Genomic DNA, 20771 nt, shown 5'->3' with positions numbered 1-20771 from the left:
AAAGAATTTACCAGCACCAGACCAGATCTCCAAGATTTCAAGGGTGTGCTGTATCAGGAAAATTAAACACAGACACACAGAAATAAGAGTCCAAAAACTAAGAAAGTGACCAACTTAATCATAGGGACAAGTCTGGAATTGAATATTAAATACCAGAATTTAATCAGGAAAATTGAACCAGAACAGAAGATAAAAGTACATGAGACCGATAGATTCATGCACCTACCATTTGAACAGAATCCTAACCTGTTTCCTGGCTTTAAGCAAAGTTCCTTGGCTTTTCTTTGATTTAAGTTAAAACTGGTTTTCTTAGTAGTAATGAGTGAACTCACCATTGAAAGTAGTTAGATTATGTAGGAAATTATGTGATCAATGCAATGTGGGTGGGAAGGGAATGGAGGACAATTGTGGGCACCAGAGGTGGTGTGAGAGGAGGGTGGGAAGGGACAGAGGGTCAGAAAGAGGGGTGGAAATAATTCTAGGAACTAGAATTGGAAAATTTTTTGTGATGTGTATGATTGAGTCACTATGCAGTGTGTACTGGATGGGAGATCGCATTTTGTGTGCTGTGATGATGCTTAGGGAAGGAATGTAAATTGAGTTACAAAAAAAAATTTTCAGGAAAAAATAAATATATCTATTTAATGACTGCAGTAGGATATGTAGCCCCAGCTAGGTGCTACTTTATAGGATGCGTAAAGTTGGACTTGTGTTCATGGTAATGTGTGTGTCACCTGTGTTTGCTATGAGGGTATTTGGATTGATTACGGTCTTTGGTGAATCAACAAAATGTGGGGGAAAAACAGTATAGAAAGCAAACATAGATACCAGAGACAGTTGGGAGGAGAGTGGGAGATGGCAGAGGGTAAGAGATAGGGAATCAAGGAGGGGGGAAAAAAAGCAAAACATACAGAAAACAAGAAATGGAAGATCATTTGCTGACAATAACATGTTTGTTGATGTGCTTGATTGAGACAATATTCAGTGTACTCTGGATGGAAAATCTCATTTTGTATGCTGTAATGATGTACAGTGAATGAATGCAAATAAATAAATGAAAATAAAAAATAAATAAATAAATAATTTCTTTTTAAAAATACGGTGTCTTACACTCCTCCCCAACTATCACAAATGTGAAATTTTGCTCTCAGATTTGGAATGTTGGTACCAACATGCTACGATAATGCTCATTATGGGTTTGTTACTGCACTTTGAGCAACCTCTGAACAGACAATCTGAAGCTAGATACATACTGGCATTCTGGCCACAGAGTTAGGTTTGAATGTAATCTAACTTCAAATTCACAGTGATCCTTACACAGTGATCGCATTACAGCGATCCTTAGACTCAATTTGTTTAAAAATAAACAATTACTCCAAATATTCTTCCATAACAAAATGTGACACAAGGGAATTAGAACAAAATCTTATATTTACACAGAAAGTACAACTGTTTCCTTGGAAATAAGCTGGGCACCCTTACAAATGGATATGGGTTCATAAGGAATGAAGGAAAGAGATAAAAATGGCTGACTGAGATACAAATATATTCTGTGGTGATCCATAATACTATCTTGTCAGATCGTGGCATTTGGGAATCTTGGGCATGCACACACACGCACCCAGCATGAGTTTAAGCTACTGGGTCTGGGACTCGAACAGCAGTCGACTACATGGGAGTCCAGCAACATAGCCATTATGCTAACTGCTGGTCCCTCAGCTGGGGTGTTCTTGTAACTCTCTTTTTCTTCTCTCTCTCATGGAAGAAATAGATAAATAAACTTTAAAAAGAGAAGTATATAAAGTAAAATGGAAAAGAATTCTTTTCCCAACACCACCATAAACACACACACACTCACACACATACACACACACAGACACATAGCCACAATTGATTGTTTAGAATATGTTCTTCCAGCCCAAATTTTTCTTTCCTTACCTTTCATCCTTTTCTTTCCTTTCCTTTTTTTTTTTTCAGTTGTGTTTGCCACAGGGTGCTCAGCAGAAAGAGACAGACAGAGAGGGAAAGTGTGAAATCCTCCCCCAGGGGACATGGGCACTGCTCCTCCATTCTCCTCTCGGGACGTTCGACATGCCCACACACACGCTCAGTGTGATTTTTAAGCCACCAGGTCTAGGACTCGAAGTGCAGTCAACCTTATGGGAGTCCAATGCCAACACACCACCTGTTGGCCCCTCAGCCCTAATTTCCAAGCCTACATGTATATATACAAAGATCATGCAACATACGATATTCCAACAATGGTTTTTCACCTAACAGGCTATCATGCATGACATCTTTCTCTTGTCACATACGGAACTGCTTGCTTTGTTTATGGATTTTAATGGTACCTATTACATAGCTGTGTCATAAATTATGTACCTATTCTCTACAATTGAACATATATTAATAGAATATTTCCAAGCTTTTCTTTAACAAAATGCTGCAGTGAATATACTTGTACATAAATATTTACATACTTATAATTTTAAAACTGCAAGATAGATTTCTGAGATTAAGGAATTCCTGAGTTATTGGATAAGTACTCTATTAATTTTGATATATACTGCCAAATTGCCTTTCCAAATAGTTGCATAAATTTAACTTTCAACATTGGTGTATAAACATGACAATTTTCCAGCACTCACATCAACTCTGGATATTTTCCATTTTTTTTAAAAAGAGAGATTTTTGCTATAGGACTTGTGTGCTTGCCAGAGAGACAGAGAGAGACAGAGAGACATAAAGTGAGAAATCACCTCCCGGGGGTATGGCTACACCACCATCCCTTCTCTTCCATTATCCTCTTGGGATCTTATGCATGCACACCTGCCAAGTGCAAGCTTTAAGCTGCTGGGTGTGGGACTCAAACCACAGTAAACCATGTGGGAGTCCAGCAACATAACCATTACACAATCTGCTGACTCCCCCATTTTCAGTTTTTTTTAAATTGATGGACAGTTTTTATTTCTATTTCTCTGGTTACTAATAAACTTGATCACTTTTTCATGTGTTTGTTGTTGACAAAGTTTGTACTGAATTTTTTGAATTTTCTTACTGATTTGGAAGAGCTTTATATATATTGTAGATATTATCAATTTCTTATAAAACTCTTCTTCCAGTGTTTTATGAGCTCTTTTGTCAACTAGAATAAACCCTGTTCCTCTGATTTCAGATTCTTTTCTCTTTTTTTTTTTTTTTGAAAAAGGTTTTTGCAATAGGACGTGCGTGCACCCCAGACAGACAGAGACAGAGAGACAGAAAGAGAGAAATCACCCGCCAGGGGGGATGGCCACGCCGCAATCCCTTCTCCTCCATTCTCCTCTCGGGATCTTGGGCATGCATGCACACTCACCCGGCGTGAGTTCAAGCCACCGGGTCTGGGAACGAATCACAGTCAACTACATGGGAGTCTAGTGACATAGCCATTACACTAACTGCTGGTCCCAGATTCCTTTCTCTTTTCATTAGAAATCTCTGAATCTCATGGCCAGCAGGTGGTGTGCTGGTTAAGGATGCTGGACTCCCAGATGGTGGACCGTGGTTCAAGTCCTGGACCCAGTATTTTGGTTTCTCACTTTCTTTCTCTCTCGCTCTCACTCTGTCCTCTCTGATCAAATTAAATAAATAAATAAAATTAGGGACCAGTAGTTGGTGTAATGCCTAGGTCGCTGGACTACCATGTAGTCGACCACGGTTTGAGTCCCAGACCCAGTGACTTAAACTCACGCCGGGTGCATGTATGTGCATGCCCAAGATCCTGAGAGGAGAATGGAGGAGAAGGGACTGCGACGTGGCCTTCTCCCATGGGGGGTGATTTCTCACTTTCTGTCTCTCTGTCTCTGTCTTTCTGGTGAGTGCATGTGCCCTATAGAAAAAACCTCCCAATAAATAAATTAATTAAATTAAATTAAATAATTCTTTAAAGCAAAAAGGAATCCCTGCATCCCCAAAACTAGATTACTTGCCCCCAGCTAAAATTCAAGACTTTGATTAGAGGAAAATAATAGAAAGACGGTAATAAATATTATATTTGTGCCAAATACCTACTAGTACAGACTTCCATGACTTCAGGCCAAGAAAAATTTCACTTCCTACATAAATTACTTCAAAAGCTGATATCACTAAAAATTTAAGAGATTAAAGATATTTAAAGATTTAAAGAAAATGGATTTTTATTTTAACAAGTCTTGTGGATATTCTATGTACTCTGATATTCAGAACTAAGAAAATCAATTTTGATTAAAAAAAGGGGGGACCTAAAAACTGCCCTTTGGCTATGCTAAAGGAATTCAGGCTGTCTTGAATGTTTGCAAAGTAACTCTCAAGACCACAGGCTAACTCGGGACACTGAAGCCCTAGCTTTCCACCTTCAAGTTAAAAATCACCTGGGCAATTCAGATTTTTTTCCTGTCTCTTATTCTCAAAGAACTTTGCTAAAATTTTGTTACTGTGCTGTTCATGTTAACTGTTGCTTAACAGAAGAGGGTCCGAGACCCCGAAATATGACAGTCGAGGTCGATGAGTCCAATACCTATGCCTGGACTTCTCCAAACGTGGGTTCCAACTTCTAGCATTCAAGTCTACAGAAACCATCAAACACCCAGAGTTCACAAAGGACTCCAGAAGAACAGATGTTTTATAGAAAATTCTTAGGGTAAGTATAACACATAATGCTGCTGACGTGTGTCTGCCTTTTCAATAAACATCATTATGCCTTATCACAAGATTTAATAAAGAAGCTTAGTTTAAAATGCCATCTGGGTCTCTGGACACATTAAACAAAGCTTAAAATAACCAGCCCAGCAACTGGGAGGGCCCAGCTGTTCTGCAAACCTCTCCCACTCCTTTTCCCTCCCTATAAAAAGAGTGAATGAAGACTGGAGGCTAAAAGAATCCAGAATGAACTCACCCCAATGAGGAGAAAGATGAAGCCCAGGGTGCCCTAAGTTTGCTATTGCTCAGATCATAGATTTCCTTGTTCTACAATTCAGGGGTTGGGATTCAGAAAGGGAAGCAAGATAAGAGTAATGGAAGACTCCTTAGGGTTTTCTAATGTATCATAAACCTGCCCTCTCTAATGTCTGGAATAGAGTAACTCATTCCATTCACCCACTCAAGTCAACACCTTACACAATTAGCGCAACCACCACATGGTTCTACCCTTCTGGAGACAAGCTCTCCAGCCACGCAAACCCAGGTTCACAGACTCATTCCGGGAAAGCCCTCCATGTTGAAACACAGGTGTCCCTCTCTTACATCCTTTGTCCACCCTCCCTACTTCCTCCCCCCACCACATCCCAGTCACTTTTGACGGTATTCCTTATCTCCAAGGCCACACCAAGAGTTGCTCCTGGATAGCTCCAGCAAATGCCAGACCAAGTATTCTCAGTCTGGATCGACTAGCTTTTTGTGGCCAATTAGAATCAAATACTACCTGTGCAAGCATCCATCTGGAGGCTACTCCCAAGTGCCCTGCTGACCCAGCCTTCCTCACAGCTCTGCACTTCAGCTTGAACCTCTGGAAGGTCTCGCAAGACACTACGAGTACTTGAAACTACACTGCACTGCACACTAAGATAGATGATGGTCATTGCTAATCACGCGGTCAGTACAGTGCACAGCTAGTCAGCTGATCATTTTTCTCTCAGCTGAAACTTGCCATAGAGCTGTAAGTTTTTTGTCAAGAGGTTCAGTATGTTTTATTCAATATCCACAGCCAAAGCATAAGTATCTGACGCAGATTCAGTTGGTCATAATAATACTCTTAGGTTTCTTAGTGCTACAGATGCCATAAAGTGCTCTCATCTGCAGTCCTTCATTTGACTCCAGGATAATCTAGTGATGCTGTCATACCCAGCTTATAGACAAGGAAACAAGTGGTTTCTAAGTATTTCAAGAGGAGAAAGCATCTGCTCTCCAACTTGTGTGGCAGAGCATCATGGGGTATGGATGACTTCTGGTGTACTCTGGGTGACTGCGTTCTCTTCAGCACTGGGTTGGATGCGGTGGCCGGCGGGGGGGGGGGGGGGGGGGGGGGGTGCCCCAGCTGCTGATAGCAGGCTTTTTCTCATACTTTGTTATCCCCTCATGCCAAAGTCAAAGAGGAAACATGGTTTGGATTTATCAAAGGTGTATTTGTAGTATTTGGAGACTTACCTTTATTTAACATGTGGTTGCTTTTGGTTGTAAAGCCCAACTCAGTTTTTAAGACAAACAGACTACAATGTTAAGTTATAGAGCTGTACTCTCTAGAATAGTAGCTACTGACCACTTGCTTATTTACATGTTTTATACTTTTTAAAATTTTATTAATTTATTTCTTCCATGACAGAAAGAGAGAGACCAACAGAAAGACGAGGACCCTCAAAAAGGATCTTTTGTTTTTTAAGAGGATTTTTGCTATAGGGCACGTACACTTGCCAGACAGACAGAGAGAGACAGAGAGGCAGAAAGCGAGAAATCACCCCCCAGGGGGTGATTCTCATGCTGCAATCCCTTCTCCTCCATTCTCATCTCGGGATCTTGGGCATGCATGCACACACGCCCAGCGTGAGTTTTAAGCCACCGGGTCCTGGATGCGAACCGCGGTCGACTACGTGGGAATCCAGTGACATAGCCATTACACTAACTGCTGGTCCCAAAAGAATCTTCATGTTGCAATCCACCTCCCGTCTCAGCTGGCCTGGATCACAGACATGCGCACATGCAACCAGCATGCTCGAGGAGGTCCCAGGACTCAAACCCAGGGCCTTTCCCAGATGGGTCCAGTTGAGTTACTACTATGCCACCACCTGCACCCTAAATTTCTACTCCAATTAATTAAAATTAGGTTAAATGTAAAATCTAGTTCTTAGCTTGCTCTGGCTACATATCAAGGGTGTAGTAGTCAGCATGTGGCTAGAAGGTAAAACGGTGCAGATTATAGTACATTGCCATCATCAGAGAAACTCCTATTGGACAATGCTGTCACATAGTGCCATCTCCAGCAGAAGATGACTTCCAAAAAAAATCAGAGACATACTGAGGCAGGCACACTGTCATCATCTGTCTAATCTTGAAGGTAGTTAGAGACTTAAAAAAAACAAAAAGAAAGAAAAAGGAGAAATGGAGCAAGTGCTCTTAGGTGGACCTGCCCAGAACAAGGCAATGAAATTCTCGTGGTCAACATGCTGCACTGAGCTCTTAACCTTTTCTAAAGATTAGAATAAATTGATGCATAGAGGGTCTAAATGATCTGAAGCAGGTATACACAGACAAATAGAGTCAAAGAACAAATTGTTACAAATTAAGCTTAATCACAGTTCATTTCAATGATACTATTTACATAGTTACTTGGTACATGGCTATTTTTCTTTTGCTCTATGGAGTATGGCACAGTGTGTATCTGTAAAAGAATATTAAAATACTCTTGGGGGTCCAGCTGCAGTGGCACAGTAGGAGCACTACACTGCAATGCCAGGAGCTGTGTGGAAAGTTAGGGTTCAGTTCCCGGGTTGACCTGTACAAGACAAGCATGTGATATGTGTCCATAATCCTGGCTACCGAAGGGGTAGGAATCATGGTGTGAGACCCTGTTAAGAGTGCATTTCTCCCTCTCTCACTCTCTCTCTCTCTCTTTCTCTCTCCCTCAAGAAATAAATATGTAAACTTTATTTATATATATGTGTATATATATATATATATATATATATATATATACACACACACACACACACAAACACAAATATATATAGGAAATTTTCCATGTAAGTTCACATAGCCACATAAAAACTACAACAACAAATAAAAAGTATCATCTTATTTATTCACTAATTCACTCTAATTGAATGTAAAAATCCAAGCATCCAGCAGATAGCATAATGGTTACATTGCTGGACTCTCATATAGTCAACCGTGGTTTAAGTCCCAGCCCAGCAGCTTCAAACTCACACTAGGCGCATGTGCATGCGTTGCCAATGCGTGCCCAAAATCCCAAATTGAGAATGGAAGAGAAGGGATTGCAGTGTGGCCATCTTCCATAGGGAGTGATTTCTCACTTTCTGTTTCTCTGTCTCTGTCTCTCCAGCGAGCACACATGCCCAATAGCAAAAATTTCTCTAAAAAATAAAAAGGATTAAAAAAAGTGAAAGTGAAGGGACCAGCAGTTAGCATAACAGCTATGTTGCTGAACTCCCATGTAGCCGACCACAGTTCAAGTCCCGGACCCAGTGGCTTAAACTCACGCCGGGCATGTGTGCATGTGTGCCCAAGATCCAGAGAGGAGAATGGAGGAGAAGGGATTGCGGCATGCACATGCCCCCCCCGGGGGGGGGTGATTTCTTGCTTTCTCTCTGTCTCTCTCTGTCTTTCTGGAGAGCGCACGTGCCCTATAGTAAAAACCTCTCAAAAAAAAAAAAAAGTGAAAGTGAGATAAAACAAAATTCTTCTGTTACCAGTAAATAGTCACTCCAAAAATTGGCAATTAAAAAAAGAGAATAAAATATATATTCTGTTTAATTCTGTTTTTCCAAAACAAACTATGTTTTGGGATAACCAAATAACCCAGTTATGAGGAAAATGCCCCTTTTATTTATTTATTTTTCATTGATTTTTTTGTTAGGTTTTCGTCATAGGACATGTGCACCTGTCAGAGACAGAGAGGGGGAAAAGCAAGAACCTGGGGCCAGCAGGTGGTGCAATGGTTAAGGTGCTTCACTCCCACGCGGCCTGCCATGATTGAAGTTCCAGACCTGCTGGCTTGCTTTCGCACTTTCCCTTTTTCTCTCTCTACCTCTCACTGGTCAAATAATAATAATAACAACAACAAATAAAATAATTATGTTTTAAAAAATCACCCCCCAGGACGGGTGACCACAATGCAATCTCTTTTCCTCCCAGGATTTTGGGCAGACACACACACATTCTTGGTGTGATTTTCAAGGCACCAGGTCCAGACCTCAAACCATGGTCAGCTATGTGAGAATCCAGCACCTTAACCACCATGCTGGTCTGAAAATGCTTCTTTTATAGAAAAATGTGAGCTAAAGCATGTAGATTAAATTAGAGAATTAGAAAATAATCATCTTGAAATTTCTAATAAAATCATTAACTCTGGGCCAGCAGGTGGCGAGATGGTTATGGCATTGGATCCCACATGGCTGACTCTGCAGTTCAAATACCTGACCCAGCAGCCTGAAAAACATTCCAGGCATATGTGCATGTGTGCCCAAATTCCAGAGAAGAAAAGGTGATGCAGCATGACCATCTCCCTTAGACGGTGATTTCTCAAGTTCCCTCTCTTTCTGTCTCAGTTTCTCTCAGTCGCGTACACACACCCTATGGCAAAAATATAAAAAACAAACCACAACAAAAAACATTAACTCAGGCAAGTGTCATTAATGACGGCTAAAACAATTGAGTAAAGATTTGATGAGGGGTCAGCTCCATGGCACAGTGATAATATCTGGCTCAGGAGAAGCCAGATCCCACATGGTGATTGCAGTTAGAATTTCTGGCCTTTTTTTGGCCTGAAACACACCTAGGCACTAATGTAAGTATCCAAGATCTGAGGGGCTGGAGAACTGGAGGAGAGGACTGTGGCACCAGACCTGTGGAGGGTGCTTCTCTCTCTCTCTCTCTCTTTTACACTCATGTGCACACACATGCATGTGCATGTGCTCTATCACAAATAAAGAAAACAAAGAGATTTGATGAAGAACCGAATATGCACACAGTACAAAATTTTTACCCCACCAGCTACCAGAAAGACCCCAAGGGGGCAATAAGGAGAATATAGATAACAATCACCATACTGCTTCAGTTATCTCGGCATCACTAATGATGAGACAGCCAAACCTTACACTTCGTAATATGGTGCAACATGAATACACATCATAACCTATAAAACAGACTTCTAAAAAACAAAACTGTTGAATCTGGATCTAATTGAGCCTTGTAATGCATTGAATGTTTATGCCCCGCCATTAATATATTAAGATACTGGCTCTGGCTGCCTGGGCTTGTCCTGCCCACTGGGAGCCTTGAGCCTGATCTAGGCAGGCCTCCTATCGTGAGTCCACACTTGGGGCCAGGGAGTAACTCGAACTTTTGATACACCAGCCTGCATTCAACTTGATCCTCTTCACTACGTTATATCTTCTTAGCTTGCTATCACCTCAAGAGCTGAACACTTGGTAGAGGAGCCAAGCACCTGAAGTGACCCATAACTGCTCTGACCTGGGAAACACAGCCCTCCTATAGGAACACACCTGGGAACTACGGGGGAAATGTCCTCTTTCAATACTACAAAATCTACTCCAACAAATAGAAGAAAGTGAATAATGCATTAGATAACCAAAAACCAGCACAGATCTCAAAAAAAACATGAGAAACAAGGGGGTAACTCTCCCACAGGTGAGCATAGTAACCCCTCACCCCATCAGTGGACAGCACAGAGGAATACACAGAAATGTCAGAAAAAGAATTTCAAATATTCATGTGACAAAACTCAGTGAGATGCAAGAGAAAACAGACAATCTGTTCCAGGAAATGAGAAAGTCATTTCAAGACATTGAAGAGATATTGTGTAAACAAATAAACACCCTAATAAAAGGACCAAACAACTTCTGGAAATGAAGAATATAATACAAGAAATTAAAATCTCCCTAGAAAACATTAACAGCAGATTGGACCATGCAGAAGAAAGAATTTCTGACCTTAAAGACAAAGTCTCCAACATAGATCAAGTCACCCAAAAGATGGGGGGGAAAAAAAGGGACTATAAGATGGCATAACGATTATGTCACTGGACTCCCACATGCTCAACCACAGTTTGAGTCCCTAACCCAGAAGCTTAAAAGCCATGCCAGGTGCGTGTGCATGCATGAGAATACCAAGAGGAAAATGGAGAAAAAGGGATCGCAGCATGGCCATCAGCCCTGGGGGGTGATTTCTCATTTTCTGTCTCTCTGTCTCTCTCTGTCTCTCTGGTAAATGCACATATCCTACAGCAAAAATCTCTAACAAAAAAGAGAGAGAGACAGAAAGAGGAAGAAAGAAAGAAAGGGAGAAAGGGAGAAAGGAAGAAAGAAAGAAAGAAAGAAAGAAAGAAAGAAAGAAAGAAAGAAAGAAAGAAAGAAAGAAAGAAAGAGAAAGAGAGAGAGAAAGAAAGAACAATACCCCAAAAATGAGGACACCAAACAGGAAATTCTAGATACCATGAAATACCCATATAGTGGGTATTCCAGAAATTGAAAAATCTGCTAAAGACATGGAAAACCTCTTTCATGAAATACTATCTGAAAATTTTCCAAATATGGAAAAATTCAGACCCAAGAAATAAGAAGGACTCCAAATAGAATCAACTCAAAAAGATCCCCTCCCAGCACATTATCGCCAGATTGGTAAAAATTAAAGACAAAGACAATATTCTAAAAATGGCAATGGAGAAATGTCAAGTTATTTATAAAGGTTAGCCCATTAGGCTAATGTCAGACCTCTCAACTGAAACAATGCAGGCAAGAAAAGAATGGAAATATGTATTCAAAACATTAAGGGAAAAATAATTTCAACCAAGAACACTATATCCAGCAAGATTATCCTTCAAATGGGAAGAACAAATAAAAGCATTCTCAGATAAACAAAAGCTGAAAGAAGTCACCAATACTAGACCAACTCTACAGAAACTACTGAGGGAAGTGTTGTATCAGGATAACTAAAGAGAGACAAACAGAAATAGAACAGAAAACAAGTGAGAAAATGGCTAACAAAATGACAGGTAAGTCTGCAATGACCAATAATAACATTGAAAGTTAATGGATTAGATTCTCCCATTAAAAGGCACAGACTGGCTGAATGGATACAAAAACACAAGCCATCTATATACTGCTTATAAGAATCACACCTCAGTGATAAGGACATACGAAGAGTGAAAGAGAAGGGCTGGAGAAAGATATTCCATGAAAATGGAAACCAAAAAAAGGCTGAAGTTGCAATACTAATATAAGACAAAACAGACTTTAAGATGAAAGATGTAAGAAGAGACAAAGAAGGACATTATATAGTACTAAAAGGACTTGTTCACCAAGAAGACATAACACTTGTAAATAGCTATGCATCCAACACTGGAGCACCTGAATGCATCAAAGAGAGACTGTTAGATCTCAAGGGAGAGATAGACTGCAACACAATAATTGTACAGAATCTCAACACCCCACTGTCTCCTCTGGACAGATCATCTAGACAAAAAATAAAGAGCTACAAGACTTAAGTGATAACCTACATGAAATGGACTTGACAGACATCTCTAGGGTATTTCACCCAACTACGACAAAATAGACATTTTTCTCACCCCCACATGGAACATTTTCAAAGACTGACCACATGATAGAGCACAAAGCAAGTCTTTACAAATTCCAATGTACAGAAATTGTATCCAACAGAGCTGGCAGGTGGTGTGGTGGTTAAGGGCACTGAACGCCCACATGGCCTTACTGCAGTTCGAATGCCAGACCTGGCGACCTGCTTTCTCAATTTCCCTCTCTCTCTCACTCTGTCCGTCTCTGGTCAAATTAAAATAAATTAATTAATTTAATTAATTTTTTTAATTTTAATAAAAAAGAGAAACTGTATCCAGCATCTTTTCCAACCACTAAGGAATCAAACTTGAAACAAACTACAGAAAGAACCCTCAAAAAATCACAAACATACAGAAACTAAACAACCTTCTCCTGAATAACTTTACAACTATAGAAGAAATTAAGAATGAAATAAAAAGTTCATAAAAACCAGTGATAATGAAGAAACAAGTGTTTATAACCTATGCAAAATCAGTCATAAGAGGGAAGTTCATAGCAACTAGTCACAAGAAAAAAGCAGAAAGGTGCGAATAAACAACCCAATGACATGACTCAGGGAACTGGAAAAACAGACAAACAAAACAAAACAAAAAATTTGAGGAGAAGAAAAATAATACAGATTTAAATAGAAATAAATGAAATAGAAAATAAAATAACAATACAGAAAATAAACAAAACAAAAGCTGGTTCTTTGAAATGAACAAAATTAACACGCCATTAGCTAGATTAATCAAGAACAGAGAAAAGAACCAGATAAATCAAATCAGCAAGGAAACAGGTGTTATTACAATGAATATAACAAAAAATATAAAATATCACCAGAGAATACTATGAGCAACTATATGCCAACAAACAAGAAAGCCTAGATGAGATGGATGAATTTCTGGATACATATAACTTACCAGCATTAAACTAGGAAGAAAGAGAAAGTCTGAATGGACCCATAACAAGCAATGAGATTAAATCAATGATAGATAGTCTCCCAACAAGGAGGAGTCCAGGTCCCAATGACTTTACTTCTGAATTCTACAAAGCTTTTCAAGAAGTAACCCAAATTCTCCCTAAACTATTTCTAAAAATTCATAATGAAGGAATCCTCCTGAATTCATTCTATGAAGCCTGCATTGTATTAATTCTAAAACCAGACAAGGACCTGACAAAAAAACAAAACTTCAGATTTATATCCCTGATGAATATGTATGCAAAAATTCTCAACAAGATACTAGCAAATCATATTCAACAGCATATTAAAAAGATTATACACCAAGATCAAGTAGGCTTTATTCCAGGGATGCAAGGATGGTTCAATATACACTAAACAATAAATGTAATATACCACATTCACAAAAGAAAAAATAAAAACCATATGATCATATCAGTCGATGTAGAAAAAGCATTTAATAAAATACAACATCCCTTCATGATTAAGACTCTCAGCAAAATCAGCATAGAAGGAACATTCCACAACATGATAAAAGCCATCTATGAAAAAACCCATAGCTAACATCATACTGAATGAAGTAAAGCTGAAAACTTTTCCACTAAAACTTTGAACAAGGCAAGGCTGCCCACTTTATCCAATCCTTTTTAACATAGTACTGAAAGTTCTAGTCAGTGTAATTAGATAAGAGAATCAAATAAAAGGCATCCAAATAGGAAAAGAAGGAGCGAAATTATTCTTATTTGCAGATGATATGATGTTATAAATAGCAAATCCAAAAGAATCAACAAAATAATCCTGGAATTGATAAACAAATATAGTAAAGTGGCAGGATACAAAATCGATTGCATTTTGATACACCAACAATGGACAAACTAAGACAGAATTGAAGAAAGAAATCCCATTTACAATAGCCACAAAACCAATAAGGTTATCTAGGAATAAACCTTACCAAAGATTGCTACAAGGAAAACTATGAAACACTAGAAAAAGAAATAAAAAATGATACAAAAAAGTGGAAACACATCCCATGTTCCTGGATTGGAAGAATTAATATAATCAAAATATTAGTCATACCCAAATTAATCTACAAATTTAATGCAATTCCAGTCAAACTACTAGAGATATTCCTCACAGAAAATACAATCATAAAATTTGTATATAAGCATAAAAGGCCCCATATCACCAAAGCAATATGTCACAAGGGGAATAAAGTAGGAAGCATCTCACTTTCCGACCTCTAAACATATTACAAAGCTGTGATAACTTAAACAGCATGGTATTGGCACAAAAACAGACAAGTAGAACAATACAGTAGACCAATAGAACAGAACTGAGAACCCCCAAATAAACCCCCAAACATACAGCCAACTGATCCTTGACAAGAGCACAAGACAATCCAGTGGGAAAGAGAAAATCTCATCAGCAAATGGTGCTGAGAGAACTGGATATCCACCTGTGGAAGAATGAACCTGGATCCTTATCTCTCACCACTAACAAAAATTAACTCAAAATGGATTGAGTATCTACACGTAAAACCTCAAACTATAAAAAATACTGGCAGAAAACACAGGAAAAACTCTTGGAGAACTTGGAGTAGGCAAAGACTTCTTAAAGAAAACCTCCAAAACATAGGCAATAGTCCCAAAAATAGACAAATCGGACTATATTTTTTCATGTCTCTTATTCTCAAAGAACCTTGTTAAAATTTTGTTACTGTGCTGTTCATGTTAACTGTTGCTTAACAGAGAGTGTCTGAGGCCCCAAAATATGACAGTCAAGGTTGACAAGTCCAATACCTATGCCTGGACTTCTCCAAAAGTGGGTTCTGACTTCTAGTGTTCAAGTTGGTACAGAAACCATCATTTCTGTACAGGAAATTCAAGTAGCCCCACAAAAAAATAATCAATCCAACTAAAAGTTAGGAAAATGAGATGAACAGACGATTGTCTGAAGATAACATACAAACAGCCCAAAAGCATATGAAAACATGCTCAACATCTCTTATCATAAGGGAAATGTGAATTGAAATCACAATGAGATCCCACTTAACCCCAGTCAGAATGGCTAAAATTAAAAACCTAAATAATGGTAAGTGCTGGTGAGACTGTGGAGATAAGAGAACTCTCGTACACTCTTGGTGGGAATGCAAATCAATACAACCACTTTAGAGAATGATATGGAGATTCCTCAGAAACCTACAAATAAAACTACCATATGACCCAGTAATTTCACTCTTAGGTATTTACCAAGAGGACAGAAAAACCCTCAGTCAGAAAAACACTTGCACATCCATGTTTATTGAAGCATTATTTATGATCACTAGGACATGGAATCAACCCAAGTGTCTAAAACTAGATGATTGGACTGAAAAAATGTGGCATATGTACTCTATAGAATACTACTCAGTCATTAAAAAAAAAAAATGAGGCTGACATTTGATACAAAGTCGATGAATATGGAAGACTTAATGCTAAATGAAGCAAGCTAGACTATGAAAGACAGACTTTGTATGTCCCCACTCAAAATATACTGTCTGTGCTCTACAGCAGAAACTGAAAGTTTAAAAGTAATAGTAGCAGGGAGGACAACTATAGATACTAGAAATAGTAAAGATAGCAGTAATATGGGGGTGGATAATGAAGGAAGGGGAAGAGGAGAAAAAAAAAACAGTATGCTTTGGGTTTTTTCTGGGGTTTTTGTTTGTTTGTTTGTTTTGACAAAGCAAGAAATCACCCCCCTAGGGGCAATGGCCCTGCCACAATCCTTTCTCCTCTATTCTCCTCTTGGGATTTGGGGCACACATGCACACACGCCCAGCATGAGTTTCAAGTCTCTGGGTCCAGAACTCCAAATGTGGTTGGCTACATAGGAGTCCAGCTTTGTAACCATTGCGCCATCTGCTGGCCCCAAAAAAGCACATTTTAACTGACAAAAAAATGGAAAGCTATTTACTGATGAAAACATATATAGTAATGTCTTTGTCTTGACTGATATGCATGGTATTTATGCTGGAAAAAGCAGTGTTGTACACTGTAAAGATGTGTGATTAAATATAAATTAAAATTTAAGATGTTTTTCTTTTTGAAGAGGTTTTTGCTATAGGGTGCATGTGTACGCCAGAGAGACAGAAAGTGAGAAATCACCCCCCAGGGGGGATGGCCACGCTGCAATCCCTTCTCCTCCAATCTCTTCTAGGGATCTTGAGCACACACAAACACACGCCCAGCGTGAGTTTAAGCCAGTGGGCCCAGGACTCAAACTGCGGTCGACTACATGGGAGTCCAGCAACATAGCCATTATGCCAACTGCTGGTCCCTAAAGTTTTAAATGTTTTTCGTAAATTAAAATTTTAAAAATAAATAAAAATCCTAACTCCCTATGTGATAGTATTAGAAGGTAGGGCTTTTTGAGGGTGATCAGATCATGAAGGAATGGTCTTCATGATTCAGACTGATGCTCTTATGAAAAAGACCCCGCAGAGTTCCCTTCCACTATGTGAGGACACAGCAAGAAGGCACCATTTTGAGAACCAGGAAGTGAGTCTTCACCACACACCCAATCTACTAGTGCCTCGATCTTGGATTTCCCACTTTCCTGAACTGTGAGAAACAAGTCTCTATTGTTTATAAGCCATGCAGTTTATGATATTTTTGTATTTTGTTGTAGCAGCCTGAATGGACTAAGATAAGCCTTTAGAACTCATTTCCAATTGACAAGAAAAGTGGGGCCTAAGCCTCAGTGACACTGTTGGTAGCATACTGACCTGCAGAAGCCACATGACCAACCCTATTGGTCTCTGGCCCTGAAATATACTAGGTACATGCACACACGTCCAGATCCTTGATGAGCTGAAGGCTGGAGAACGGGATCATTGTCGACAAGACCCTGTGGAGTGTGCCTCTCTCTCGCTCTAGTTAACATACACACTCCTATCATGAATGAAGCAAACTAAAAAACTGGAGGGCTGGGGAATGGGCTCATTGTCAACAAGACCCTGTTGAGTGTGTGTGTGTGTGTGTGTTTGTGTGTGTGTGTGCAGTAAACATAAACACTCTTATGAATAAAACAAACTAAAACAGGGATATAGAATGAAAAATTAAATAATACCATAGAAAACAAACAGAAAATCTCAGCAGGAGAAATTCTACAGGATTTTTCTACAAGACAATTTCATCAGCTAGGTAGGTAGATACACAGATAGATGTGTCAGGCACATGTGTGTGCATGCCCAAAATCCCAACAAAATAATGGAGAAGGGATTATGGCATGCCCCCTCCCCAGTGGTGTGTTCTCACTTTCGCTCTCTCTGTCTCTCTCTGGTAAACACATGCCCCATGGGAAAAACCTAAAAATAAAAAAGAGAGAGAGAAACACACACACACACACACAATTATAGTTGTGGTTTTTTTTACTATGCTTCCAGCTTGCTTATGACTATCTAATGAGAAATTTTGAAAGACCACAGCATGGGACCAGCAGGTGACAAGGTTGTTAAGATATTGGACTCCCATATGGACAACCACAGCTCAAGTCCCAGACCTGGCAGCTTGCTTTCTCACTTTCCCTCTGTCTCTCACTGTCTGTGTCTCTCCAATAAGTGCACATGCCTTATAGCAAACTTTTTGAAAATAATAATAAATAAATAAAATTAAATAATTCTTTTTTTAAAAAGAGGGGACCAGTAGTTAGCGTAATGGCTATGTAGCTGGACTCCCACGTAGTTGACTGCAGTTCAAGTCCCAGACCCAGGAGCTTAAATTCACGCTGGGTGCGTGTGTGTGCATGCCCAAGATCCTGAGAGGAAATGGAGGAGAAGGGATTGTGTAGTGGTCATCCCCTCTGGAGGGTGATTTCTCACTTTCTGTCTCTCTGTCTCTCTCTGTCTTTCTGGCAAGTGCATGTGCCCTATAGCAAAAACCTCTAAATAAGGTTCCTCATTTCTGGGTCTAATTCAACATGCTTAGCAGGAGACAAGAGCATTTCCATCAGGTTTCAGTTATTCAAGACCACATTTGCTTATAATTATCCAGTTCTTTTAGATCACCTTTCTCCTTAAGTCAGCCTTATGACTATTCACTTTCACATATGCCCCCAAGAAGGTGAGCAGAATGAGAGAAAGATTGGTTAAAGTTGACTGCTAAAAATTCTAAAAACTGTCCATCTCCATCACCCATGCCCACCCCTCTCAGAAATAGGACTTAAGAGTTTGTGCTTCTATATTAGTTTATCATTCTATCCTTCATAAAAACTGCTAGGTTTAATCTGACCCTATTTTAAGCACATATTAACATACCCTTAAAAATATATTACTATGCCCAAGATAAATTCTTAAAGTTAGTAGAGTATGTATCAGAGAAGACTCACTGAAGTAAGAGGTTAAAGAGTCCTTATGTCAGGCCCAGCCCCTTAGTCTAGTGGCTAAGGGAGCGGGATCCAACATGGCCATCTGGCGTTTGAATCCTGGCCCCAGGGAGCTTGAAAAACAAGGGCACGTGTGCATGCATGCCCTGAATCCCAACAGGATGAAGAAATAGAGAAGGAATTGGAGCATAACCACACCCATTTGGGGGGATGCTTTCTCTCTCTCCTGTCTCTCTCTCTCTTCCCCTATAGTGAGCACACATGCACTCTGGCAAAAGAAAAAAGAAAAAAATAGAATCTTTATGGCAAAGTGGACCAACAAAATAATAAAACATAAAAATAATTTGTCCATGCAAATCAACAACTGTAGCTTCAAAACTATTCTGACCCTCGGCAAATACCGGACAGAGCACGTGTCTCTCACCCCCTGGAAAAACTGGCCCAAGAAAGAGGACGGAAGCCACCTTAGCCTTCCCAGGTTCTGTTATTCTCCATCTTCCATGATGAGAACCACTTTGACAGGAAAAAGTAAAAGACCGTCTGTCAGCCTTTCTCCAACTCCCAGATTCTAGCCAACTGCCATCAATCCCAAGTGAGGAGCCAGAGAGAAATGCAAGTCCCATTATCCCTGGCCTCTTTGTGAGCTGAGTCGAAAATCACAATCCACCAGCCATTCCAACACCACAGGCCCTGCTTCTCCCAACTGCTTTCGGTTATCCTTTAACAAGACAAAACAAACAAAAATCTTCATTCTCTATCTCTGAAGCACTGGGGTGGGGGCTATAGACAAATGTGAAGCACAGATGATCTAAGGGACTTTTTGTTTGTTTGTTTTTAATTTTTAAAATGAAGAAATAAAATTTAAAATGAGAAAATTAAAAAAAAAGGTTGAGAAAGAGGGAAAAAATTCAAAAGTTAGGTAATTGTTTAGTTTCACTTTTAAAGATATTCACACTCATTTACACATCTGCAAAAATTATTTCACTTAAAAAGTTTTATGTGTGTGGATCTGGTTGCACTAGCGAGAAAGAAATTCCTTTTTTAGACAATGCTTTCCACAGATAATTCAGAGACCCCTGAAGTTAGGTATCCCTCTCGTACCTGCCTTTCAGATGCTGCCTGATTTGGGAAAGAGGAAATTGAAATATAAGGATATGCCAAGGATGTGCTAGTGGGATAGAGGAAGGAGGCAGAAGGAGAACCCAAGACCTGAGAATTCATATTGCAGAACACTGCAGAAGCCTCCAGAGACCAGAGAGGGCATGAGGAGGAAAGCCGAAAGGAGGAAGAGGCATGAAATGTAGTCAAATGCCAAAAGTCATCTTGGAGAGAAGTTAGACATTACTTAAGAAAGTCACTGCAAACTTCATTTCAGACCATTAGCGATATGCCTCCTAGGAAGAGCCCAGGCTGCAAGCAAAAACCAAATTGATCCCTCATCCAAGTGATTTCACTGGGTTAATGAACTAATGATACCCAAAACATCAAGGGGCCTTTTTTGCCAAGTATGTCAAGGATCAGAGATCACCACGTGTGTGTGTGTGTGTGTGTGTGTGTGTGTGTGTGTGTGTGTGTGTTCTGAGACAACAGTACTGCTGAGTTTGGAGGGCCAAGATTTAGAGGAAGAGGACGACTGCAAACAGGACGCAGAGGGGGACAATCTGTTGCGAGCCAACTAAAGAGGTCTGGGTGGAAGGGTGGGGAGTAAAGGGCGGCTAAACAATACTTAGAACCTGGGTCACCACCATGGGATTAGAAAGGATGAGAAAGAGAACATTGAAAAGAAAAGGGAGCAGGTGCAGGAGGCAGGCAGTCGGGGAAGGTTTCTAGGTGATGCCATGGGTTCAGGATGCAGAGCTCAAAATAAGGCGGGGACCCTGAAGGCTTTTGGGGGCTGTGGGTGCTGAAATAACCCGGCGTCTGGCGTGCGCTGGGGAGACTGCTAGCGCGACGGTGGTGGGACGCGGGAGGGAGAGGGCATGGGAGTTTGCCAGACCCGGGTGAGTGGGGGGCTGGAGAACCGGCACCGCGGGGACCTGGGCAAGGAGAGGGGGGCGGTAGCGAGGGCGGTCCAGGTCACTCACCCCGTTGGCCGCGGCCATCTGCACCACGATCTCGGTGGCGGTCCT

General features: G+C 40.1%; 1 protein-coding gene across 1 annotated transcript in view; it reads right to left on the bottom strand.

Annotated features, from left to right (window-relative positions):
- The window catches only part of PGM5 (phosphoglucomutase 5), a 273115-nt gene that overhangs the window by 209413 nt on the left and 42931 nt on the right, over window positions 1–20771 (bottom strand). Inside the window, exon 3 of the mRNA XM_006152509.3 lies at window positions 20727–20771. This exon is cut by the window's right edge and continues 303 nt beyond it. Within this exon, the coding sequence (XP_006152571.1) occupies window positions 20727–20771 (45 nt within the window). The remainder of the gene's footprint in view (window positions 1–20726) is intronic.

The sequence above is a fragment of the Tupaia chinensis genome, unplaced genomic scaffold (assembly GCF_000334495.1).
Source record: "Tupaia chinensis unplaced genomic scaffold, TupChi_1.0 Scaffold000354_1, whole genome shotgun sequence".
Lineage (NCBI taxonomy): Eukaryota > Metazoa > Chordata > Mammalia > Scandentia > Tupaiidae > Tupaia > Tupaia belangeri.
The sequence above is the reverse complement of the archived record's forward strand: the minus strand, read 5'-3'. Positions and strand labels throughout refer to the sequence as shown.